Source organism: Lepus europaeus, chromosome 18 (assembly GCF_033115175.1).
Source record: "Lepus europaeus isolate LE1 chromosome 18, mLepTim1.pri, whole genome shotgun sequence".
NCBI classification, from domain to species: Eukaryota; Metazoa; Chordata; class Mammalia; order Lagomorpha; family Leporidae; genus Lepus; species Lepus europaeus.
Genome location: NC_084844.1, coordinates 21,570,454 through 21,596,858, shown reverse-complemented (window position 1 = coordinate 21,596,858; position 26,405 = coordinate 21,570,454). Strand labels below are relative to the sequence as shown.

General features: G+C 44.5%; 1 protein-coding gene and 1 long non-coding RNA gene across 4 annotated transcripts; one reads left to right on the top strand and one right to left on the bottom strand.

Moving 5' to 3' along the window:
• Nucleotides 1-1,285: 1,285 nt before the first annotated feature.
• Nucleotides 1,286-5,493, bottom strand: KRT10 (keratin 10). 2 transcript variants are annotated; one of them, XM_062175756.1, is made up of 8 exons: nt 4,912-5,493; nt 4,076-4,158; nt 3,564-3,720; nt 3,314-3,475; nt 3,093-3,218; nt 2,643-2,860; nt 1,953-2,314; nt 1,286-1,657 (listed from the first exon to the last, which is right to left on the bottom strand). In XM_062175756.1, exons 1-8 carry the CDS (start codon nt 5,491-5,493, stop codon nt 1,551-1,553), a joined length of 1,797 nt encoding a protein of 598 aa, XP_062031740.1. In that variant the 3' UTR covers nt 1,286-1,550. The 2 variants fall into 2 exon arrangements, 1 of the variants encoding a protein (XP_062031740.1); XR_009864315.1 differs by lacking the exons at nt 2,643-2,860; nt 3,093-3,218; nt 3,314-3,475; ... (1 more) ...; nt 4,076-4,158; nt 4,912-5,493 and having other exon boundaries at nt 1,569-1,657; nt 1,973-2,063.
• Nucleotides 2,295-24,889, top strand: LOC133747348 (uncharacterized). 2 transcript variants are annotated; one of them, XR_009864317.1, is made up of 3 exons: nt 2,295-2,425; nt 6,939-7,017; nt 24,581-24,889. It is a non-coding gene; the product is annotated as an uncharacterized LOC133747348 (long non-coding RNA). The 2 variants fall into 2 exon arrangements; XR_009864316.1 differs by lacking the exon at nt 24,581-24,889 and adding an exon at nt 15,662-15,952.
• Nucleotides 24,890-26,405: the final 1,516 nt, after the last annotated feature.

Sequence of the window (26,405 nt, the reverse complement as noted above, 5' to 3'; positions counted from 1 at the left end):
ATCAAGTCTAGCCAAGAAAGCAGTTGTCTGTCAAGGATAGAGCAGTTATTTCATCAGAGAGAATTTAATATACTTAATTGTTTAAGGAGGTATTGGAACAATAAGTAAGAAAGACAGGACCACTAAATATTCTGAGTTTTCAGGAATGATGGTTTGGTCACCACTCAACCAGACAATTTTGATCAGCCAAGATCCAAGAATGCATAGAAGCTTAACTGAACATAAAATTATTTCACAATGACATTTGTAGCGTCTTAACCAATGATACTGAATACAAAAACATATACTTCTTCAGACTAGAGTGGCCATCTCAGCTTATAAGCAATACAACAGTTCCGAGGGACTTGAATATTTTATAATAAATACTTTAAAATAACATTTCTGAATAGCGGCCAGTACAGTACTGTATACACAGTAGGAGCTCAGAGTCCTTACCCAGCAACACCTGTTTTAGGACTTAACAGCATGGCATGCTGGGACTCCAACGGTGGATCTCAGAAGACAAGCCTCCAAAAAGGGTGGTGAACACGAGTACTCACAGAAGAAGCATTAACAAAAGTGGAGAGCCTCCAGACAGTGGCAATCTTTTGTACAAGTAGGCTATGGAGCCTTGGCTATGGAGAAGTCCATCCCCTTTGCAATAGGACTCAAATCATCATTTTGGGGTAAACAGGGTAGGGTCCACCCAGCAGAGGGAGCCCAAAGCAGAAATCAGGATCAGAGTTCAGGACCTGGGCAAAATTGGAATCCAAATCAAGGACACTGAGGAAGGCTGCAACTTGGTGGACACGGGTAATCCAGGAATCCACTAGGCAATACAAGGTAGTCTGACAGGCACAGCCTTCCCTCGCCTATTACCTTCTAGCAGGGTTCTAAGTGATGGGTTCTTACTGGCCAAGGGTATAACTGGGTTGACCCTAAAGTACTTGGTTTCAGCACTAGTCGCTGGGCAGGGCTGGTGAAGAGAGACCTACAGGGTCCCCTTTGCTCATCTTACCAATGATCTGATTGAAATCAAGTAATGTTGTTGGGGGTGATATGATTTCCATTGGTCGGTAGGTGTTGAAACTTCCAATTAATTTGGGGAAACTTTTTTGAATTATTTCAAAACTTCCAGGATAGAAATAATTTAAATCCAGAGAGCCCAAAACATTCTACATATTGTGTATCTTTAAGCAAGTGTAGGATCCAGGGACTCATGGACTTTTTCTACTCAGTGAGATGGATGGCACTGGCCTGAACAAACCCACAGGATTCAGTAAACATGAATTCTGACAAGTTTGGATAGTTTGCATCAGTAAGAAAGTTTATTGAAATTCATTAGTCAATGAGAACAGAAAGCTTTTCTTTTTTCCATTAAAGAATACTTTCTGGTAAAGGGAAAAGAAGAAATACAGAAATCACAAAACACCTCGCAGACATCTTATTTTCCAGGAGTGAACCTGCTTCCACAGGCCGTTAGGACTGCAGCGCGGGCTCGGAGCCTCTGGTTCCCATGCACCCACATATAACGGCCTGTGCGCAGGGAGACTCCTTCATCTCCATGCAGCTTAGTAGTAGTGTTTCTTGGTTTCTGATTCAACCATGGATGAAAGGACTCTCCCATCAGGTGTCACTTCTTCAATAATTGTCTTGATTACTCTGGTTTTGCTAGTATCTGTGAATGATGAAAAGTTAACATTTAAAAGAAGCAATTTCTGGGCTCCTTAACAGACAAATCTTTTTAAAGGGAAGAAAATCCAACTTTTCCACGTCGTTAAAAAAAAAAAATCCAACGTTTCAGCTATGGCATTTAGACCCAAGCCCCTTTTCCTTTAAGGCTAGCGTCAAAAATAGTAAAAAAAAAAAAAAAAAGTAAATGAAAGCCTGTCTAAAATTTTCATTTCCTAAACAGTTCTAGAACTTTAAACGCAACAAAACCGTCGCAGAAAGTCAAAACTTATTCTGATTACCCCAGCTAGTTTCTGCTGACCTTGGTCCCTTAGACGAGGACTCTCCAGCGGACCCGGAAGAGGACTTGAAGCCTCCACCTCCGCTCTGGCCTCCGCCGGAGCTGCCGCCTCCGTAGCCGCCGCCGCCGGAACTTCCGCCGTGGCCACCGCCGCTGGAACTTCCGCCGCCGTAGCCGCCGCCGCTGGAACTTCCGCCGCCGTAGCCGCCGCCTCCGGAACTTCCGCCGCCGTAGCTGCCGCCGTGGCCGCCGCCGGAACTTCCGCCGCCGTAGCTGCCGCCGTGGCCGCCGCCGGAACTTCCGCCGTAGCCGCCGCCGGAACTTCCGCCGCCGCGCCCGCCGCCGTAGGATCCGCCTCCGGAGCTAGACGGGCAGAAGGGCAGAGTTACCTCTCCCGTAGAGCCACGGTGGGCAGCGTTATTGTTGTTTTAGGAAGTAAGCAGAACACGTTTTGAGAAAATCCAGCCCTGCCAAGTATGTATTTTAAAGTCCACCTCTTGTGCACACAACCCTGTCACCCTGGGGCCACAATAATGAGAAAATGAGATTGGCGGTCCATGCCCCTTTCTGGCCTCTGTCCCCTTCCTCCGCTCCCCTTGCTCTCATCTTCCGACCCCGCCCCGGGGTTGCCTCAGAAGCCTTGCTCTCCGGAATACTGGGTGCAGGCGGCTGGGGGCACGCTCCGGCGTACCTTCCCTCTCCCTCTAGCAGGCTGCGGTAGGTCTGGATTTCATTCTCCAGTCGGATCTTAATGTCGAGGAGTTGCTGGTACTCGGCGTTCTGGCACTCGGTTTCGGCCCGGATCTGCTGCAGCTGTTCCTCCAGAGAGGAGATCTGGCCCTGGATCTGTGAGAGCTGCACGCAGTAGCGCCCTTCTGTTTCTGCCAGGGAGGCTTCCAGCGACTGTTTCTGAAAAGGGACATTTGGTGCGGGTTAGCGGCCTAGCAGTCGTTTGGTAAGACTTCATCTAGGAGGAGAGAGTGAGCAGAGTTTGCGTTTTATGACAGCGTTGCGACTTTCAGGAGAACAGGACTTTGCCTCCGCTAACACGGTTGGGTTTTATTTCTGCTCTCTTACCCCCGACCCTGCCTGAGTAGGAAACTTTGATAAGGTTAAAGCCATTCCAAGAGAGGTAACCTACCAGGGCCAGTTGGGACTGTAGTTCGATTTCCAGACCTTGGACAGTGCGTCTCAATTCAGTAATTTCAGATTTGTGGCTGGACATTTGTTCGATGTTGTTATCAATTTCTGTGGTCAGTTCCTTGCTCTAAAGAATGAAAAATGGGGGAAGAGATCAGAAAATTCGGAGATGGCAAAAGCCCCCCCAGAGTGAGCTTCACCGTGAGTGATGTCTTAGCTTACCTTCTCGTTGAACCAGGCTTCTGCGTCTTTGCGGTTCTGTTCAGCAAGTTGTTCGTATTGGCTTCGCATGTTATTCAGAAGTTCGGTCAGATCCACACCTGGGGCAGCATTCATTTCCACATTTACATCACCAGTGGACACATTCTGAAGGTCTTTCATTTCCTAGTTGAGGAGCAAAAAGATTTAATGACTGCACCATGACCACAACGAAGCCTGTCATTGATGGGGGGAAGTGTAACTTTTGCGTCACCTCCTCGTGGTTCTTCTTCAGGTAGGCCAGCTCTTCAGTCAGGCTCTCGATCTGCATCTCCAGGTCGGCCTTGGTCAGGGTCAGCTCGTCCAGCACCCTGCGCAGCCCGTTGATGTCGGCCTCCACGCTCTGGCGCAGGGCAACCTCGTTCTCATACCTGAAACAAGCATTGTACGAGCACTGGATATAAGGGAGGTGTACCTGGGCAGAGGCTGTTTGAAAAGCAAGTAGAGAATTGAGTTCATGTCATGGGAACATTCATCATCTACTGATTCATGTGGGAATATGAGTGACTTAATGCAAGAAAGCCTAGCAGTTAGTTCAAGACTGTTTCTTTCTTTTAAAGTTGCCAAAAGATTATTATTGAAACTGAAAATTCCTCAGAAAACTCCAGTGCTATTTTACTTTGAATTCAAAAAGAGGCAAAGGCTAGTAACTATGAGCATCCCAAGTCATTGTTAACAATGGATGCCTCCATTGTGAAGATATTGTAGCCCATTCATGGAGCTTACTTCATCCTGAAGTCATCAGCGGCCAGCCTGGCGTTATCAATCTGAAGCAGGACATTGGCGTTGTCAGTTGTCAGGGTGAGGATCTGGAAGGAGAGGCACAGAGACCAGTGCAGACGGTGGCATAGATGAACTGCATTTTTATGTTCTCTTGCAAAATCTTGGGGGGAATTTTCAATTTTAAACATGAAATAGTGCAGACTTTACCCACATGCTGAAATTTTAATAATTTGTTCTCTTGACGTTTCTATACTCTTCTATTTCTGTGTCATTCCTTTCTGAAGGCTAAGTGGAATGATATACATGTATTCCTACATGTGTGTGCCCTCCTCTTTATACTGAGAGTTCTGTGTATTTCAGCTAAGCTTTGATTGACTCACACGCATGCTTGTTTAACTTGTAAATAGTTGTAAGTAACTATACTCTGAACTGGTACCCACAATCCCTGTGGGCAAACAATATCCCATTCCCATACTGGAGCATTCATGTTTCTTGCTGTGGTAGTGCTGAGTATGGCTTGTTTGTTATCCATCTGAATAATAGGTTCTTTTGATTCCTCTAGTAATTCCTTCAGTTCATGCAGTTCTAAATGATCTAGCATACTTTATAAACTTACTCTATGCTCATTAAAACCCAAACATTTCTCAGTAACCTGCATCCTATAAGATAAACAACACATGTGTTGGAGGAAGATTGCTATGACCACAGCTTCATAAACGCTTACCTTTTATGAGACTGGGTTAGTTTTTGGAAGCAAAAAAGTAACATAGGCAAGCACAGTGAACATCCCTCCACACAGCTGTGAATAGATTTAAAGTTGGGTTTAAAAATGCCCTTACCTGATTTTTCAGTTCTTCAATGGTTTGGTAGTACTTGCTGTAGTCACGGGGCTCTCGCTGGCTTGAGTTGCCATGCTTTTCATACCACTCCTTGATTTTACCCTCCAGCTCATAATTTGATTCTTCCAGAGCCCGAACCTTGTCCAAGTAGGAAGCCAGGCGGTCATTCAGATTTTGCATGGTCACTTTCTCATTTCCGGAGAGAAGGCCACCATCTCCTCCAAAGCCACCACCAAAGCCACCTCCAAAGCCACCTCCACCAAAGCCGCCCCCACCATAGCTGCCGCCTCCGAAGCTGCCGCCTCCGAAGCTGCTTCCGCCATAGCCCCCACCAAAGCTGCTGCTTCCATAGCCTCCACCAAAGCTACTTCCACCAAAACCTCCTCCATAGCCACCAGATGAGCCTCCAAAGCAACCACCGCTAGAGCTCCCACGGCTGAAAGAGCCCCCACTGAACCCCCCTGAGCCAAATCCTCCACCAAGGGAGCCTTTGCTGCTTGAAATCCTGAGGGATGATCCCCCTCCGCCGCCTCCGCTGCGGGAGGAGGAGTACTGCTTGTGTGAGCTGTATCGGACAGACATGGTGATGCTGCTAGCTCAGGGAGCGCCTGCCACCAAGGACAGTGACAAGCCTTTATATACTGAGAGGGCGTGTCCCACGAGTGTTCGGGTTTGCTTACTTGGATGGTTTTCGTTTTGTCAACTTAGCATCTTTGGCTTATGATTGCATAAATTATCTCCAGTAACAACCAATACCAATATGTATGCTTTTGAATTTGCCCTAGAAACAAACAGCAGATTTGCTGTGTTGAAATTGAAAATGGGTGGAGTTCAGGTGAGCATGTATTTCCTTATGCTGTCCACCTTATGGAGAATATGAGCAATTGTTTAAATCCAATTTTTTTCAGCACTAATTCAGGTTGCACAGAGTAAGAAGTTTAGAACAAAAAATTAGCTAAAAATTGTGGTTAAAATAAGATTTTTTAAATGCATGTTTAAACAGTTTGAATTTATCCAGACAACAAATAGCATAAAACCTACCAGAAACACACTATAATAGGTATCTTATAGAAAGCCATAAGCAGCCAAAAAGAAAAGAACAAGCATGCTAAGCAGTTTCATTAATGATCAAAACTTGCCACATTTGAAAAGTCTGAAAAACACAGTTCAGAAAATTGTGTGTGAATATATGTGTTGAGACATGTTGTTAATATTTTAACTAATTGGGAGAATGAGAAAATGATGACATTTGGTCTAGGAAATTGGAAGTGAGTAGTAATTGATGAATCTTCTGATTTAGGGATGCAGTATTTTTAACATAAAAAAAAATCTGAAGTCATGAAGTTATCCTGGGTTGTTTTTACTTTAAGAGTCTTCATAGTTAGGGTTTATGTGTAAACTGCAATGTAGAAATGGTTCGCATGAGATACGCAGAAAAAAACCTGTAGCACTTTACACTGAGTTCTGACTGACTACAAAGGGAGAATCTATACTATGATTACAAATAAAAATTTAACTGCAGAAATATAAATCCAGATGAGGAATGATACCTGCTTCAAATGTGTGATCTAGCCTGTGCACATATGTTACAAAACTAGATTCTGCTTTTCAATTTAAAAACAAGTTTCCTTGGATATACTGTGCAGTGTGTCTAGCGAAGTATTTAATACATGATATAAAACTGTTTTATAACCACCCATAGGCTATGCATTGCTATTGTTTTTATATGTATGTATATGGGTATATTTGCATATGTATATTCCCACATAGTTTACAATTATGCTTTTTGTGATACTGTGACTTTAAAATCTCTGGAAGAGGTTTCTGAGGTAGAGATGGTGGATATTATCTGTAATTTTCAGGACAGAAGGCTGAAACTGAAAGAGGTTGTGATTTTTTCTAAGGTTGTTTCTATAGGTGGTTGAATTATGATTATAACATTGGAACTTAATTTCTGGCATTTGGCTTTCTCCTGCATACCAATGTATATGTTTATATTCTCTGCTGTGGTGGATTTTGTCTTGTAGAACTGAATACCTGTAATTCCTACCATGAACTTCTCCTTATGAGGGAAAAATAATTTGAAAGAATGAAACTACTGAAAAGGTAAGGCTTTGACACCCATTCTTCATTAGTAATTGCTTTTTCAAATTAAGTTCATAGCTGCACACCCAGTTTGATAATGATTGAAGTAGCGTCTGCAGGGAGAAGGAATGTGACGGAGAGCAGTGAGGATGGGTGGGTTGGGAAGTGGAGGTTCCCATCCAGCACACTGCAGCTCCTCTGACCTGTTAGCGCATGCAAGTGGGGCAGCAGCTGAAAGGAAAAAAGGAAGCTCAGCCATGGGAACTGATCCTTGATGAAGATAACACACAGAGCAGGAAAGCTACGATAAATCAAGATGTTAAAAAAGAGAGTCCAGTAAAGTTTAGAGAGGATGTTGAAGTCTTGATTGTTAATGAAAGTTCCTCAGAAAAAAAATTTTAATTAGGGATTTTGATCAATTTTATGTGTCATCATCACAAATTTTAGATCTGAGCTGGTTAGTTTTTCCTTAGTATTAGCCTTTAACTTTTTTCCAGCGTAAAATATGAAAATTGCAATCTAGTTTCAGTTAGCTAACAAGTGGTATAACAAGATGTCTGTTGTCATATGAAGTCAAGGAACGTGTGAAAGGAAAACTTTGGGTAAGAATATAGGGGAACAAATGAGGTGCGGAGGGCATTCTAATGCTGTGACATTTAACTGAAGCTACTTTCAGTGTACCAAACATTGCTGTTAACTGTGTACGTTAGAAATGGATTTGCCTTTATTCATACTATCATTTGTTGAAATCAGTCTTTGGCATGAGTGAAATTCCAGAAGTGCCGTGTGATAGCTCTAACAGCTACATTGTCTGAAAACTGTAGTCTTGGCACCATTTGCACTTGTTTGCCATAATCTACCATAGCTATTCCTTCATTGTGCTCAGTTGTCACTTAGTCTCTAAAGTACATTGGCAGATGCTTAAAAGGTAGAAAAATGATTGCAATTCGGTTCCTCTCCTTAAGGATCTTATCAGTTACTAAAATCCGAGGAGACAGCTGTGAATGGGAGAGCATGGTGGGAGTGGGGCGTGGGGAGAGGGAGTCAGCGTCTCCTGGGTATCTGCTGTGTTATAGATGGCTCACTTCCCTCCAATCCTCCCCCAGATTCTAGGTATTATTTACCTCATTTCATATCAGAAAAAACTAAGCCTTAAGTAGCTTTGGGAATTTGCCCAGAGAAGCATAACAAGTTTGGGCTAGAGCCTGGTTTTGAGTCAAGTGATGTATGAAGATGATGGTTTTTGTGACACTGAACTGGCACTGCAAGGCTAATGGGCATGGGGTCACGTTAGCATGGGGCCACCTGCCAGAACTTCATGGTACAGGTGGAATTAAAGCTGATTCTTGTGAAGGGTGGATAGGGTTTTCCCGTGTGTGCAATAGCAGAGGGAGAGAAAACCCTTTGGGAAGAGAGGACTGTGAAAATGCCAAGAAGGTGGAGACTCTAAATGGAGCAGTTTGGCTGGAACAGATCGTCCGTGTGTGCTAATCTGTTCACTGCTCCAGCAGGCATTTGTGACCTGGATTTGCATAGCTGACTAACAGATAATTCCTGCTCCTCAAGGAGTTTACAGCCCATTTGGAAGAGGGATTATAATGCAGGGAGCTCTAGGCCACATTCGAGGCATGAATGTGCTGCTGCGGGAGTGAGGGGTTTAGCCTTCCAGTGAGAGAGTGTGCATGGGGTGTGAGAGCAAAGGGAAGGAGTAGTGAGGTCAAGTTTTGAGTAGAAGGCGAGTCTGGGGGCCAGTGCTGTGGCACAGTGGGTTAAAGCCCTGGCCTGAAACACCGGCATCCCATATGGGTGCCAGTTCTAGTCCCGGTTGCTCCTCTTCTGATCCAGCTCTCTGCTCTGGCTTGGGATAGTAGTAGAAGAGGGCCCAAGAACTTGGGCCCCTGCACCTGTGTGGGAGACCCAGAAGAAGCTCCTGGCTCCTGGCTTCGGATTGGCGCAGCTCTGGCCGTTGCGGCCATCTGGGGAGTGAACCAGCGGGTGGAAGACCTCTGTCTCTGTCTCTGCCTCTCTGTAACTCTGTCTTTCAAAATAAATAATAAAGTAAATCTTTAAAAAAAAGGTGAGTCTGATGTAAGATGTGTGAATTTCAGGTGACTCCAACGCATTCATGTAAAAATATCTTTGAGTAGTTAGTCATAGGACTGCAGTCAAGGAGAGGGGTCTGAACAGCAGACTTGGGGTGATTAGCATCCTTAAGGGAAGGAATTTAGGGAGAAATGAGAAGTCCTAAGCCTGAACTTGTGGGAGCAGCCACGTTAGGTCTGGGAGAAGAAGTAGAGGTAGAGACTAATACTGAGAAGGAGAACACCTAGGACCAGGGTGGGGAAACCCGGGGAAGGTTGGAAGCACTGACTTCCTTCCAGGGGCAGGTGTGAGAGAGCAGTGGTGGCGCAGTGCGCGTACAGACCCAGTCCTGGAACAGGTGCTGCACCCATGGTCTTTTCTTTCCCTGTAGTCCCGTTTGTCAGTTTCTTCTCTAATTGCTTCTGGATTTTGACTTACAGGTAGGACAGGTACAGGTGCTGTTGTCAAGGGATTAATTTTGTTGGTGCTCAGTAAGCATGTCGAATGAGCTTATTTATTTATTTATTTTTAAAAAGATTTATTTATTTATTTGAAAGTCATAGAGAGGCAGAGAGGCAGAGAGAGAGAGAGAGAGAGAGAGAGAGAGAGAGAGGTCTTCCATTCACTGATTGACTCTCCAGTTGACCACAATGGCTAGAGCTGTGCCGATCCGAAACCAGGAGCCAGGAGCTTCTTCTGGGTCTCCCACATGAGTGCAGGGGCCCAAGGACTTGGGCCATCTTCCACTGCTTTCCCAGGCCATAGCAGAGAGCTGGATCGGAAGTGGAACATCTGGGTCTCAAACCAGCACCCATATGGGATGCTGGCACTACAGGCGGTGGCTTTAACTGCTACGCCACAGTGCCGGCCCTGTCGATTGAGCTTTGTTATCAGCTTGACCTGTCTCCCTGTTGGGTTAAGATCTCTCCCGTTTCTCCCATATTTTGCTTCTAATGAAACTCTCATCTGGGAGTTTCTGGATGAAAAGTCTTGTTTTTTAAAAGATTTATTTATCTGTATTTGAAAGGCAGAGTTACTTGGAGGGAGGGAGGGAGGGAGAAAGGGAAGGAGGGAAGGAAAGATAGAGAGAGAAAGAGAGAGAGAGAGAGAGAGAATATCTTCCATATACTGGTTCACTTGCAGATGGCCACAATGACCAGGGCGGAGCTAGGTTGAAACCAGGAGCCTGGAACTCCATTTGGGTTTCCTATGTCTATGGCAGGGGTCCGAGTATTTGGGCCATCCTTCGCTGCTTTCCCAGGTGCATTAGCAGGCAGCTGGATCAGAAGTGGAGCAACTGGTCATGAACTGGTGCTCATATGGGATGCTGACACGCAGAGAGCCAGATTTACCTGCTATACCACAATGGCAGCCCCTCTAATAAAACATTCTGTTTGTAGAGGATGAAACCTGATGTCTCAAGATGGCAAAGTCAATGAATTAGATGTTTAGAATTTGCTATTATGTATTTCCTTTTGAATGTGCTGTGACTTTGTGCAAACTGTATAATGTGCCTCTATGATTCTGAACCACAGAGCCAAAACAAGGTGGAAGCATGTACAGTTGTTTAATGGGCTTGGTGCCCTTTTCCCAGACATTGGTATGGCCCATGTCTTCTCATTGGTGAACTTGAGAATTCAGGGATCTGAGGTCTGTAGACACTCACATGTTGTACAGATTTTCTGGGACTATACTGTGGTATGCAAAGTGCTGAATGGTTTTGAATGTAGGATAGCAGAGTGATGAAGTAAGGGGGTTCTGGCGTCAGACTGCGTGGGGTATAATGCAGGTCCCACCACTTCTAAGCTGAGTGGATTTGTTTGTTTCCTCCTTTGTAAAGTAGGAATGCTAATTTGTGATGGCAGCCAGAGTTAATAAATATAGGCATTTAGAACAGTGGCTTGCAGAGGTAGAATGAGCATTTAGTAAACATTTCTGTTCAGAGCCTGACCCACTGTTCAGTCCACCATAGGCCTGCACAGTGTGAATGGTGGAGAGGCCAGGGTGAGAAGCTGGAACACGACCAGCGAGGAGAAGGCATTCAGCCTGACAGCCGTGTGGTAGATCACGCTGTTCACTTTTCTCTGCTTGACAGATGCTTTCGCTTTTAACTTCATTCTTTTCCTTACTGCCTACGCCCACCCAGTCACCAGTGTGGCCACTTTTTCTTGGTCCTATCTGATGTATCTGTTTCTGTCTAACCTCACTGCAAACACCCTGGTCCGGCTTTCACCACTTCTCTCAGGGATTACTTCACTCGTTTCTGAGGGGGTTTTCCTGGCTCATCACTCCGCCCGGTCAGATTGGCGCTCTTCACTGTGGTGTGACTAATGTTCCTGAAGTGGGATTGTCATCACTTCATCCGCACTCTCAAGTCCCTTCTGGCTGGATTAAGTCTTTTCCATAATCTCTCCCTACTCTGCCTGCCCAGCCTCACGCTCCTTGAGGGCAGTAAGGGTGGTGGGGTGGGAGGAGGGCTGCATTTTCCTCACAGAGTACATGGCCATGGGCAGTGCACCCAGACCTTCTGGGTCTTAGTTTAATGCCCTATAATATATGCATAATAGTAATATTGAATATTAAAACACATTTAAGAATAATAATAGCATATGATCTGATAGAAAACAATGTGTTAGCATTTTCTTGAAAGGTTCTTAATTACAAGCAGGCCTTTCTTTGTACTCTTGACTGAGGCACTGTGCTTTGCTCCATATTTGAGGCCTCTGTTGTTCTTGGCTTGGAATGGCTTTCTTGCACTTAGGTGCTCATTCAGATCATTCTACCGCGCTCCAAACTGTAGGCTTAAATGCCGTCTCCTTCATGAGGCTATTCATCTAGTTCATGGCCATCTCTTTGTCCCCATTCCCAAGTTGTACATCAGGTATTTTATATTAACATATACCGGCTTCCACATTGTTGCTCCCAATGAGATAAGTTATTTAAGTCATATAAAGAGGTGCCCGATACTTTTGCTGAACCTAATAGATTTTTGTTCTCAAAATGTTTTACTATTCCCACATTCCTTTCTTTGCCTGTATTTTGTTTTCTAACTCTGACATCATATGTTTTGATAATAGTACGTATTAAAAATTCAAATAAGTGCTTGTTGAAGACAACTAATTTAATTTTGCTTTAAAGGGAATTCTACCTCTTTAGATTTGAGAATATTTTGTAAGAAAGATAAGAAAGATAAGAAACCCGAGGGGCTTTAAGTATATAAAAATATATACCTTACAATAGGTATCCTTTACATATATTAAGAAAACATTCAAACTGTCACATTTTATTCTTCACTGACTTTTTTTGGCACGGATCTGCTGAGATGATCTTGATAAATTCCTGAAATGTATCTGTAGTTCTATTCTGAAAGCTGACATTTTTTTTGTGTTAAAAGATTGACAATTCTAGTTGTTTTTCTGGTATCTAGCCACTGAGCACAGTATAATTTAAGGTTATAAGTTATTTGATTTAGCCTTTACATTTCTTTAGTGTATCATGGATTTCTTCTTTTTGATCAAGTTCACATCATTCTCTTTTTTTTTGACAGGCAGAGTTAGTGAGAGAGAGAGAGACATAGAGAAAGGTCTTCCTTTTTCTGTTGGTTCACCCCCCAAGTGGCCGCTATGGCTGGCGCATTGTGGCCGGCGCGCTGTGCTGATCTGAAGCTAGGAGCCAGGTGCTTCCTCCTGGTCTCCCATGTGGGTGCAGGGCCCAAGGACCTGGGCTATCCTCCACTGCACTCCCGGGCCACAGCAGAGAGCTGGACTTGAAGAGGAGCAGCCGGGACAGAATCCAGCGCCCCTACTGGGACTGGAACCTGGGGTGTCAGCGCTGCAGGTGGAGGATTAGCCTAGTGAGCCACGGCGCCGGCCAAGTTCACATCATTCTGTGAAAGACAGTTGCTCAGTATGAGTTTACTGTGTTAGCACAAATGTCTGTTGACACAGGACAGAATAGAGACACTTAATATCCCTTTTAGTCTTCTTGAAAGATAGTGAAGCAGAAAGTATAAAATACATGAGCCAACCTCCATACATCCCAATCCTAAAATATTGAAAGTGAACCCTGGGCCAGCGCCGTGGCTCACTTGGCTAATCCTCCGCCTGCGGCACCAGCATCCCATATGGGCACCGGGTTCTAGTCCCAGTTGGAGTGCTGAATTCTGTCCCGGTTGCTCCTCTTCCAGGCCAGCTCTCTGCTGTGGCCTGGGAGTGCAGTGGAGGATGGCCCAAGTGCTTGGGCCCTGCACCCCATGGGAGACCAGGAGAAGCACCTAGCTCCTGCCTTTGGATCAGCACGGTGCACCAGCCGCAGCGCGCTGGCCACGGCAGCCATTGGAGGGTGAACCAACGGCAAAGGAAGACCTTTCTCTCTGTCTCTCTCTCTCACTGTCCACTCTGCCTGTCCAAAAAAAAAAAAAAAAAGAAAGAAAAGAAAAGGTATGAGAAGTTACATTTCTCTCTTAATTTTATTGTTTAGAGATTTACAAAATATTTGACTTAAAGAAATCAAACAACTAGTCTGTTTCATAATAAATAGAACTCTTCTGTCGATCATTTTTCTGGGGGAATTGGTAAGAATGCAGAGGAGGGGCCAGCGATGTGGCTCAGCAGGTTAAGCTGCCATCTGCAGTGCCAGCATCCCATAAAGGCAATGGTTCCAGTCTCAACTGCACCACTTCAATCTAGCTCCCTGCTAATGGTCTGGAAAAGCAGTGGAAGATGGCTCTAGTGCTTGGGCCAGTGCATGTACATGGGAGACCTGAATGAAGCTCCTGGTTCCTGGCTTTGAGCTGGCCCAGCCCTGGCTATTGTAATTATTTGGGGAATGAACCAGTGGGTGGAAGATCTCTCTCTCTCTCTCTCTCTCTCTCTCTCTCTCTCTCTGTAACTCTTTCTTTCAAATAAATAAAAAGTCTTTAAAAAAGAAGGAATGACATAGGAATAAATTTAAATAATAACTTAGATGTAACACACAATAGCAACAGAGACAATTTACTATATTCCGTCTGTGGCCTCCCTCTTCAAGGCTGAAGATTGATGACACCCAAAGAACATTTTGTTTCTTGGATTAAACCTGTTAAGCAGATGTTCAGATAATATTTGCAAAGTCAGTCCTAGGATGACTAGATTTTATAGAGCTTGGTGAGATTTCTGTCTTGTAGGCCCTGTGCTAAGCACTTTACCTGCATTTTTGTGTCATCCTGACAGCAACTTTATGAGGTAGATTTAATTCTAACTAAAAGGTTAAGTAACTGGCCCTAAATTATTCAATAAAGAGACTCTGCTGGGATTTGAACACAGATCTGTTTTCAGAGGTTTTGCTTTACCATGATGAGGCAGTCTTAAAATTCTTGAAGTGCCCTAAAATTGTGTTTTCCAGGGTCATGACTTAGAAAGTCAGCAAGTACATAAGAGATTTTATTTCCTTGTCACTCTGGACAAGTCTTCCTTATTGCTATTGCGTTTGTGATGAATACGTACACTAATCTGAAAAGAAGGAGAAGCAGTGGGATAAGATGTCGTGCTTCTGCGGAGGTCAGACTTGTAGGTCCTGTCTGTCCCCTGTCTAGACTTCACCTTGACTTTCTGAGGGCTTTCCTGCCTGGTTTCTGGAGGTTCCTGCCTCTGTCCTGGGCTCAGACCAGTCATTGAAGTAACAAATCACAGTCATTAGCTGCCAAGCGTAATTACTGCTTTTATAATGCTAGCTGTTCCTGCTGGAGCTAACATACATTATGGAGATTAATTCCTTTTCTTTAGGTTCTTGCTGTAGGCTCTGGGGAACACTTGGTGTGTGTCTTAGTTCCGTAGTCAGCTACGTCATGGAGGGGCTCTGTTGCTTTGGAATTATTTTCCAACTTCCATAAGTTCAAAAGCTATTAAAGTTTTTTGATGTCAGTCACAAACATTTCCCCTATTGGTCATTTTGGCTAAAATGTGTGGAGCTAGGTGGAAATTTTGAATCTTTTTTTTTAATATTTATTTATTTATTTGAAAGGCAGCGATAGAGAGACAGAGAGAGAGACAGAGAGAGACACAGAGAGATTTTCCATCCACTGGTTTACTCCCCAAACAGCTGCCATGGCCGGAGCTGGGCTAGGTCAAAGCCAGAGCCTGGAGCCTCTTCCTGGTCTCCCACATGGGTGCAGAGGCCCAAGCACTTGGGCCGTCTTTTGCTGCTTTACCACGCCATAAGCAGAGAGCTGGATTGGAAGTGGGGCAACTGGGCCTTGAACTAGCACCTGTATGGGATGCTGGCATTCAAGGTGGAGGCTTAACCTTCTATACCACAGTGCCGGCCCCAAAATTTTGAATCTTAAAGATAAGATGAATTAATAGATTAATAGAGCTGTAAGATATTAAATATTATTTATTTTTTAAATAAAATATCCCAGGATGAAGACCCTCCACTGCCAAAATTGGGGTTAATTGTATTGCTGTACCCATCACGCTGATAGCCATCAAGGTGCTCTTAAGAACAGCAGGGACAATAGGAGCTCTCACTGCCTTTCATACTAACATTGATTCAGCATTTATCTGGGTCAGACACTGTGTTAAGGCCTTTATGTTTGTTTTCTCAGGCAACCCACTGAACAACCCTGTTCTCAGCCCCTGTGTACGAGAAATAACTGGAAGCTTAGAGTGGTTACGTATTGTACACAAGTTGATGGCCCAAGTCCTTGGGCCCCTTTACCCATGTGGGAGACCTGGAAGAAGCTCCTGGCTCCTGGCTTCGGCTTGGCACAGCTCCGGCCATTGCGCCAAGAGGGGAGTGAACCAGCAGGTGGAAGATCTGTCTCTCTCCCTCTCTGCTTCTCCTTCTCTCTCTGTGTAACTCTTTCAAATAAATAAATAAATCTTTTAAAAAAATTACGGACCAATATAAGAGTCCTGCACATTTTGTCAAATGTTTTCCTATCCGTGATTTATTTGCTCTTTACTATCACTGGGAGAGGGCAATTTTGTTTTCCAGTCTGTTAACTTTACCTGTGTTTTAGAAAAGAGTGTCCTCTAGTGACACCCACCACTGCCGTTCTCTTCACCAGTACTGACATCCTGAAACTTCTGGCTCACCTCGTGCATTCTTGCCCCTTACGGTTCTCTCTGAGGTAGATCAGCTCCTCCGGCTGGCTTTCCTCCCGGAACGCTCATCGGTTTTGTTCAGCGGCGGTTCACCCAAGACACTGGGGAGCCCCTTGCTGTCGGCCTCCAGGGCAGCTTCCCCGTGGTAGCTGAACAAAGCGCCATCAGAGGAACATGTCAAGACCTGAGTTAAAATTGTACCTCTGGCACCACCTGGAGCGAATGACCTACGAACCTAAGTTTGCTCTTCTTTAGGGTGGGTGTACTGTGAAGATCAAGTGAGGCTGGCACTGCGGCTCACTAGGCTAATCCTCCGCCTGTGGCGGTTTCAATTCTGCATAGCTTCCTTGTTATTACTTGAAAGAGGGCCACAATCATCAGAAGTACCAGAATTTCCAAGGGTCTCATTTGGTCTGGCCCTCATGCTACTGCATCCCCTGTCATTGGTGGGTCTGCCCTCAGCACCACCGACTCCACCAGGGGGCTTCGCACCAATCTCCTGCATTCTCGCTGAGCCCCCACCAGGACATAGCTTCCCTCTAAGGCCACAGCAGACCCACAGCCACTTCCTGCAGGCTGCGCTATCCAAACCCAGAGGAGCAAGCTGTGGCATGGAAGTGGAGCAGGGATCTAAAGTCAAAGTATAGCCCCAGAGCTGATACAGGAGAGGCCATTGAAGAACTTTTGTATCTGTGTCTGTGTGAAGTTACATCATCTTTAATGAGCTGTTTTTAAAGTGTGGGTTTTTTTTTTTTTTTAACTTAATCTCTTTGTCCCTTATTTGAGTGATTGATGAGCCGCATGTGCTCAGGTGTTGCTGCATCAGAGTGTTGAGTACATGTGACAGAAGCCAGGTATATGAAGGAAAAACAGAGAAGGCCGTCATTTCTTGGCTGTCTTTTGAGCCATGATGAATGAGCATGTGTGGTTGTAGACTGCAGGCGTTCCTCTAACAGAGGTCTTTGTTTCTATCTGATCCTGTGGTATGTCGTCTTCATGAGCCAGTTTAGGTCTCCCTTTCCTTCCATGAAATTTTCTGAACCAGCTCCTAGCCCTGTTCCAAGGAGTCTGTGTGGAGTAAGGCATACACTGTAGAGTTTAACCAAACTTTGATTGAGTCCTGGTCTTACTGTTGTGTAAGTCCTGGCCAGTCCGGATAGAATGACTTATCTTCTCAGTTTCCTCATTCCAAAAGATGTTTGGAGTACCAGTGAGAAATAAGTACTAGTTCCCTGCACATAGTAGGCACCAAGTGCTTGTTCTCTCCTTTTCCCTCTCCTCTGCCTCCTTCCCCACTCTAGCCCACAGTGGTGTCTGAAACTCAGAACTTTAATTACGTCACACACTCATTCAAGAAACACTTCTTGAGTGCTTAGTCGGTGCCAGGCAGTCCTATGGGACCATTATGGGCCCTGGTTTTAGACAACGGTCACGTGTGCTTCTTGATCCAAATTCCTCCTAAGCTCAGTATCTGAGTAGGGGTTGATTCTGGATATCTGGGCACTGCTGGAACTGGACAGGGCATGTTAGGACAAAGTTGGGATGTTCTTACAGTTTGTCATTGGTATCTCAACCTCTATGTTCTCTCCCGTTTGTTGTTTTATGTTGAAATTTCTCTCTACTTCTGAAGCCATGGACTTTCCTTTGTTTCAACTCCTTTCTTATGTCTAAGGAAAAGATACAATGTTGTTCATTTGGAGTAGTAGAAAGATAGTCTTATTCCATGTATGTCATTTTAGGAACTTAGGCATTTGTATTTTGAACTTTTTCTTTAATTGTGACATGAGAGATTGTTACCTGTGATAGGAATTTCAGTTCTTGATAAGAAAGAGGAGAGAAAGTAGTTGGGGCAGAAGTCTGCTAAAATCATGTTTTGCCTGCTTACAAGGTCAGCCTGCCTTCAACACAAATGTCATTTAGTCTTGTTAGAAATACATTTGGGAGCCTGAGGCACCGGCATCCCATATGGGCGTCGGTTCGAGACCTGGCTGCTCCAGTTCTGATCCAGCTCTCTGCTGTGGCCTGGGAAGGCAGTGGAAGATGGCCCAAGTCCTTGTGCCCCTGCACCCGTGTGGGAGACCTGGAGGAGGTTCCTGGCTCCTGGGTTCAGATTGGCGCAGCTCCGGCCGTTGCAGACAATTTGGGGAGTGAGCCAGCAGATGGAAGACTTGATCTCTCTCTGCCTATTCTCTCTCTGTGTAACTCTGACTTTCAAATAAATAAATCTTAAAAAAAAAAAAAAAAAGAAATTCACATGGAAGAGAAGACTGAAGAGAAGGCTTGGATTTTCTTACTTTTATCCCCTCTGTACTTTATTTTATTTTTTTAAAGATTATTTATTTATTTATTTATTTGACAGGTAGAGTTACAGACAGTGAGAGAGAGAGAGAGACAAAGAGAAAGGTCTTCCTTCCATTGATTCACTCCCCAAATGGCTGCAATGGCCGGAGCTGTGCTGATCTGAAGCCAGGAGCCAGGTGCTTCTTCCTGGTCTCCCATGCAGGTGCAGGGGCCCAAGCACTTGGGCCATCCTCCACTGCCCTCCCAGACCACAGCAGAGATCTGGACTGGAAGAGGAACAACCGGGACTAGAACCAGGCGCCCATATGGGATTCCAGCACCACAGGTGGAGGATTAACCTAGTGCGCCACCGTGCCGGCCCTCCCCTCTGTACTTTAAAAAAACAGATGTTTTGCAGCTCCTGTCCCCAGTTCTTGGGGTTTTGTTCTTAGAGTCAGCCATGAATTTCAGGAAGTTGCCTCTTCTTCAGTCTTCTCTCTGCCATTTCTTCATCTTTTATCTCCCAGTCTATCCTAAGCATCCAAAGTGCCTTCCAGTGAAAGCTCTGGCTTTCATTATATTTTTCCAGTGGAGACCCCATCAAGAAACGGGAGAGGGAGGAGAGGTATTTGGGGTATTTATTCCCCTGACTCCCTCTATAGCTTGGCCATGTCCTTTCATTGAAAGCCACAGTTGCTCTCAGAGTGGCCCTTCTCCTGATTTTCCCTGAGTTACTTTCCTTTGTCTCTTGAAACAAAGGGCACGGGAGTGGGGTGGGGTGGGTTGTGGGGTGTGGGTGGATGGGTGATAGTATCTACATGTTCTGGTGTTTTCATTCTTTACAAAAAAGTTTAAATGTATTTTTATTTGAAATGGTGGGGGGAGAGATAGAGAGAGAGAGAGAATCTAGTCCATTTGCTGGTTTACTCTCCAAATGCCTGCAATAGTTGGGAGCTGTTCTAGGCCAAAGCCAGAAGCCAGGAACTCAATCTATTCCCCTATATGGGCAGCAGAGACACAGGTACTTGATCTGTCACAGCTGCTTTCCAGGGTGTGCATTAACAGAAAGCTGCAATCAGATGTGGAGCCAGGACTTGAACCCAAGCACTGTGAGATGGGATGCAGGTGTCCCAGGTAGTGTCTTAGCCACTGCCACATGCTATGCCACCCAGCCTCCCCCTCCATGGTGGTTTCTCTACACCATACCCACATTTTTGTAAATAATCCTTTATTAAACTCTCCTTGTCCTAATTTGAGTATGCCAGTTGTTTTCTGCTTGGACTCCACAGAGGTTAATAGGACAATGAATAATTGTACCACCATGAAATAAAGTTAAATAAATGTTTATCAAAGTGTAATGTCCAGGTAGAGACAACAGCTTGTTCTTGTTTCTTTTCTAACAGTGTAGTTGCTGATAGCCAATGTGGAAAGGCAGGGTATGTATAAAGGGTAGAAAAAAATGGAAGATGCAGTTAAGTGACTGTTCCAGGAGGAGTCAGGTGGGCTTCATGGTTTAGCTAGTTACGATAGTCAGAGACAGACTCCGGTTGCATTAAAGAAGGGAATTTACTGGAAGGATCTTAGTGGCTTCTAGAAGGAAGGTAAGGGTTAGGAGATGTGCTGGAGCAGGGGTGCTCTGGAGGGCTTGTTGGCAGAAATCACAACAAAAGCCCCACATTCAATATGACCTCCACTGCATGTTCCACCCTCTTGGTCTCTTTTTTCAAGTACCAGTGTCCCGATTGGCTGAGTCTAAGTGGTGGGAGGGGCTACTGTCTCTCATCAGTACTGTAGGCAATGAAGACTCTCCTGAAAGGGAGTGCAGGTACATTCTGCTTCATATGCTCTTCTCTGGATAGTTGAGATGGTAACACCTTCATCACCTTGTGCAAACACTGTAACATAGGTGTAGGTGTATTTTAATAATTTAGGCAAAGGAATAGATCTTAATAATCTGAACTCCCTTCTCATTCTTCTCTCAGTTCCCTCTCATGATCAGGTGAAACAATCATTATGTTCATTTTATGCTCTGTTAATTGCTGCTGCTTCTGATACAGCACTCTAGTGGTTTAAATTGTTGATATGTAGAACTTTCACGTCTTAGAGCTGGAAGGGAGGAGATAGTTTTCTCCAGTTACCTTGTCATAAACAGGAGTAAGTGAAGGTCACAAGAGGTGGATGTGAATTTCCCAAGTCCACTCCTAACCAAGTTGAGACATTGATGTAGTGCTTGTGGCTGTGTTGGTGTTTGAGATCTTTTCAGAGATAGACGCGGGCCAATAGGGTAAGCGGGTCGTTGAGTCAGTGCCTTTCAGCGTAATTGAGGCCAGAAACAATGTTCTCAGAAGAGACTGATCCCTCCCAGCAGAGGACACGAGACTTCTACAAAAGTGGATGGGAAAGGATGTCACTTTCCTCTGTGCCCTTCATCTTCTGCATCTGCCTCTGTTAGTCTACTGACTGCATTTTTATATCACTTTTATTTACCTGGGGAAAATTTTCAAATTACACACAGATAACACCCCTCCCTGAGATTCCGAACTTGTCCCCTTTCACTGTGAAGCACCACAGCAAGTAAATTATTGCTATTGAGAATACTTTGTGTCCTTTAGCTGCTTTGGGAAGAAAAATTATATTGAGCACCATTAATAGGCAATATGGAGCTGCCGATTGCCTTTGAGAGAAGTACTGCTCTCGGAAGATTAACATGATGTAAGTGTTCTCATTGGTTTGGGAGAGACTGGGAGCTAGGTCAATGCTTAGTTTCTAGGTATGCTATTATGGACATACAAAAATACCTATTGGAAGAATGGTAATTATCACATGATTATTGGTTGAAGTGCACAAGACCAAGAGAGTGGTGGCCTACTGGCAAAATAGAAAGGAGAAAGAATGGTCTTAAAATGAAGCTCTAAATTATTTCTCAGAAATGATGGTGATGTATCCCCATGGACAGCCCTTTGCTTCAGTTCTTTTTGAGTCTAATGGTGTGAGTTTCACAGGAGGAAAATGCTCCTGGGTGCATGTTATGTTTGCTGTGTGGGAACTTCCTAAACTTCTTTCAGTCCCCTCAAGAGGACTGCTCACCACTGCAGTTATGGTAGGAGGAAAGGGAACAGCTCAGAGGGGATCAGGTAATTGAATACAATGAGATCTAATCCTCTTTGGCAGACTTATGTCTTGAGACTGCAGAAACCAGCTCACCCCTTTCCTTCTCACCCCCTCAGCTGATGAAAGGAACGATAATGGGGAAGTAGGTGGAAACAATCATTAGGTTATAAGAGGTAACAGGAGTTAAGTAACAGTGGATAATAGATTCTTCCCCTAAAGAGCCACTCCCATGTGCAGAGGTGGGGCTGCCCTTGCTTAGTGTGAGTTGAGGGTGTTTCCCTCATCTTTGGAGAGGAATCAAGGAACCAGAACCTACCAGCATTTCCATCATTGAGCTTGTAGCTTTGTTCTGCTCTCTTTCTACTGCCCTGCTCCACACCCCGAGCTGTCCTGTGCTCTGAGTTTGCCCCCTGGTACCCCAAAGCCACATCCCTGTTGCGTCTGTCCTCCCTTGACAGGCTACAGTTCCCCATTTTCTCCTCCTTCCCTACTGAAACCTGGCTGCCTGTTGTGGGAACAGGTATTAGGAGGCTGACTATCTGGTTGGTCTAATTCAGCCCAAAGGGTGACTTACTGACAAAGGTGGGTTCTCATCTTAGAAAGAGGAACCTTTGATAGTAAACTAGGTGGACTGGAGGGAAATTGGAGGCTGGGAGATGCAATAGGAGGACTTGTAAGAGTGTGAGGGAGAGGACGAACAATGAGAACCGCAAGAAAATAGCAGTAGAGTGGTCAGATGGGGAAGATGGAAGATAGAATTGGTGGCATTTGACTATTGGCTGGTTGCAGGTTGATTGGGAGGGGGGAGACTAAGGAGGGAGGTTTCTAGACTTGGACTTTGGTGAATGCCATTAACTGATAGGTGGATGCAGAGAGCAGGTTTTGAAGGAAAGATAATACATTCAGGGTAGGGAAGATTGGAGTTGAGGCACCTGTCAGTGTGCAGGTATAGATATATTATAGGCAACTGCAGTGTGGGTTTAGGATGAGAGAGAGAGAGAGAGAGAGAGAGAGAGAGAGAGAGAGAGAGAGAGATTGTGACTAGTTTTGAAAGTTACTGGCAAAGAGAAGCCATGAGATTTTGCCCAAATGGGTAGCAAGTATGACCAAGGATAAAGCCATGAGGAACTGCATCATTGGAGGAGAAGCAGAAGAGCTTGAGAGGTAACACTCAAAGAAAGAACCAGGAGACAGACATAAAGAGTGAATAAACAGTGAAACAGAGGTTTGGGGAAAACTCAGGAAATCACGGCCTGGATTTATTATCCTCGTAGGGTTTCCAGAAGGAGATTCTTCCAGGTCTTGAATTTTTAATTAAAAATTTAACACACATATAAAAATTGTACATATTTTATGCAGTATTCTGATATTTCATTACAAATATACATTGTATCATGTCCAACCAGAGAAAATGTATTTATCCTTTCAAGCACTTAACAGTTCTTTGTAGCAAACGTATCCAAAATGCCATCTCCTAATTTAGTGAAGAGATATACAGAAAAGCAACATTATCTATGGGCACCCTACTGTGCTGTAGAACCCCAGCACTTGTTACTCCTTTACGTTTCAAATTCTGTAGGGAGACCATGGAAAATGCGGGCTGGAAGCAATATGCCCATGATACTGCCACCAGATCTGGGAGCAAGAATTTTCTGGACAATTTGGTGCACAGAAGCCAGGCCATCTGTCACAGGAGAAGGAACGAGTGGAGACAGAATGAAGTCTTCTGTGTCTTGCGTTGCTATAGCAGGCCTAAGTGGACATAAAAGACAAATGAGTGATGAGGAGAGGGAGACAAAGGGAGAACGAAATGTGAGTGTAGAAAACACTCAAAAAGAGAAGCAAGTTGAATCTTGGAGCTCTTTAGAGATGTTTAGGAAGTGTGTTCTCTGGGAAACAAAGAAAAGAACATGTAAGGAGCCAAGAAGTGACATAGGACCTGGAAGGAGAGAGAAATCAGAAGTAATTGTGACCTAAGAAACAGTGAACCCTCAGTCAAGTGATGTTGGAAACCACTTGTTTGATGAACAATTTAAATTTTGGGCTGGCGCTGTGGTATAGCCTGTAAAGCCGCCGCCTACATGTGGGCCCATATGGACACCAGTTTGAGTCCTGGCTGCTCCACTTCCAATCCAGCTCTCTCTTATGGCCTGGGAAAACAGTGGAGGATGGCCCAAGGCCTTGGGCCCCTGCACCCATATGGGAGACCTTGAAGAAGCTCCTGGCTCCCGGCTTCAGATTGGCGCAGCTCCAGTCATTGCAGCCAGTTGGGAAGTGAACCAGCGGATGGAAGACCTCTCTCTCTCTCTCTCTGTAACTCTTTCAAATAAATAAATCTTAAAAAAAAAAATCATCACAGGGAATTTATATAGAACAGATAGATACATGTATCTTTTTTTAAAAAAAAGATATATTTATTTGAAAGGCAGAGTTATAGAGAGGCAGACCCAGAGAGAGAGAGAGAGAGAGAGAGAGAGAGAGAAAATCTTCCATCTGCTGGTTCACTCCCTAAATGGCTGCAATGGTAGGAGCTGGGTTGATCTGAAGCTAGAAGCTAGGAGCTAGTGGAGTAGTCGGGACTCAAACTGTAGGTGGCGGCTTTACCTGCTATACCACAGCACTGGCCCCACATGATATCTTTTTAAAAAATGAAAGGAACTTCACATTTTTAAGTCACTGTAGCAGATGTTTAGGGAAGTGTGTGCTAAGGAAAGTAACCTTGGACTGGCACTGTGGCGTAGCAGGTAAAGCCCTCGCCTATGATGAACCATCCCATATGGGCGGTGGTTCAAGTCTTGGCTCTACACTTTTGATCCTTCTCTCTGCTAATGATCCTGGGGTAACAGCAGAGGATGGCCCAAGTGCTTGTGTCCCTCCACCGACATGGGAGAACTGGAAGAAGCTCCTGGCTCCTGGCTGCAGCTTGGCCCAGCTCTGGTCATTGTGGCCATTTGGGGAGTGAACCCGTGGATGGAAGACTCTTTCTCTCTCTCTCTCAAATAAATAAAGTAATTTTTTTTTTAAAGGAAAGTAACCTTGGGGCCAGCGCTGTGGCACAGCGAGTTAATGGCTTGTCCTGGAGTGCCAGCATCCCATATGGGCGCCGGTTCTAGTCCTGGCTGCTCTACTTCCAATCCAGCTCTCTGCTATGTCCTGGGAAAGCAGTAGAAGATGGCCCAAGGCCTTGGGCCCCTATACCTGCATGGGAGACCAGGAAGAAGCTCCTGGCTCCTGGCTTCAGATCGGCGCAGATCCGGCAGCTGCAGCCATCTGGGGAGTAAACCATCGGATGGAAGACCTCTCTCTTCTCTCTGCCTCTCCTCTCTCTGTGTAATTCTGACTTTCAAATAAATAAATAAATCTTTTAAAAAAGGAAAGTAACCTTGAATGTGTGAAAAGATCTGTTCCTCACTGTTAGCTGGCGTTCTGATTTATCCATCATTATTGTGTGAATACAATAATTTTAAATCTGTCATCAGGTGTTGAGTTACCTCTGGGTGTAATAGAGTCCAGTTCCTGGGCTTGCAGGGCTGAGAGGAACAGTCTAGATCATGCTGAGTTTTCTGAAGTAATTTTTGCTTAAATTTTAAATATTTATTTATTTGAAAGGTAGAGCATCAGAGAAAGGTTGAGGGGAGAGAGTGAGGCAGAGTGAGAAATATATCCTGTGCTGCTGGTTCATTCCCCAATGCCTGCAACCGCAAGGACTGGGCCAGGCCAAAGTCAGGAAGTAGGAACTTAATCTTGGTTTCCCACAAGGGTAATGGGGATGGAACTACTTGAGCCATCACCTGCGGCCTCCCAAAGTGCACACTAGAAGGAAAGTGGAATCAGAAACAGAGTAGGAACTCAAATCCACTCACTCTGATAAGGAATGTAGGCAACCTAAGTGGTGTCTTAACCACGACATCCTAGTCTGTCCTCTGTATTATAAAAATCCCTCTTGATAATTGGCCATCGTCTTGCCTTTTGGTTGCTTCATAATGTATTCCTATACTGTCTGTTACAGCTTTTAAGAATAGTATCATAAGCATGACCTCCAAAAGTTAGTTGTAAATTGATTTACTCACTGTTCCCGCTCAGGATCTGATGATAAAGAATAGTTTTAGGGCATGTGTAGAGAAAACTAACATAAGGTGTTCTTGCTGCCACTCTCTTGTTCTATACACATGGCAGACATTACTAATTGATAATGATGCACTCCTGTTGAACCTAGACTGACAGGCACATTATTCTTTATAACGTTAATCCAGGGATTTACACCTAGTTTCCTAGATTGGATCCAAGTTAAAGGATTACAGTCCATTCAACTTTTCCATATATAGCCTGGTTTTCACTTCCATTATCATGTGATGGGCTTTTACTTGGATCACTTCTACATCTGTTGTATTAATCTGATCTCTTTTATTTGTTTCTAGCATTAGCTCTAGGAGTATTTTATTAGAAATGCATGCTGTTTTATCCCATTGCATCAATCTCTAGGGTACTACTACTTCCAAAGTTAAATATTTAACACAGAATTTCTTGTTTTCTTAACTAAAGTTGTGGGAATTATTTAAATTTAATAGTTAATATTAATAACATCAGCCCCCCCCCCCCCCAATCACCAGTTTCAGGGTGGCTCCAGAGTCTTGAACACATTTGTAATGGAAACTGTTCTTCTCACTCTTGGGGTTCATCCTCTTGGGTGTGGAGACAAGGCTTGTCACTGAGGCATTTCTGATTGTGGCATTGATCAACTAGTTGGCTCCTAAGCTGTAATTATCCTCCCCTTTCAATTAAAATCTCATTTCTTTATTGCAACATGTAGTTATTGCAAAATCTAGCCTTGAATATTGGATTTTTGTTTCC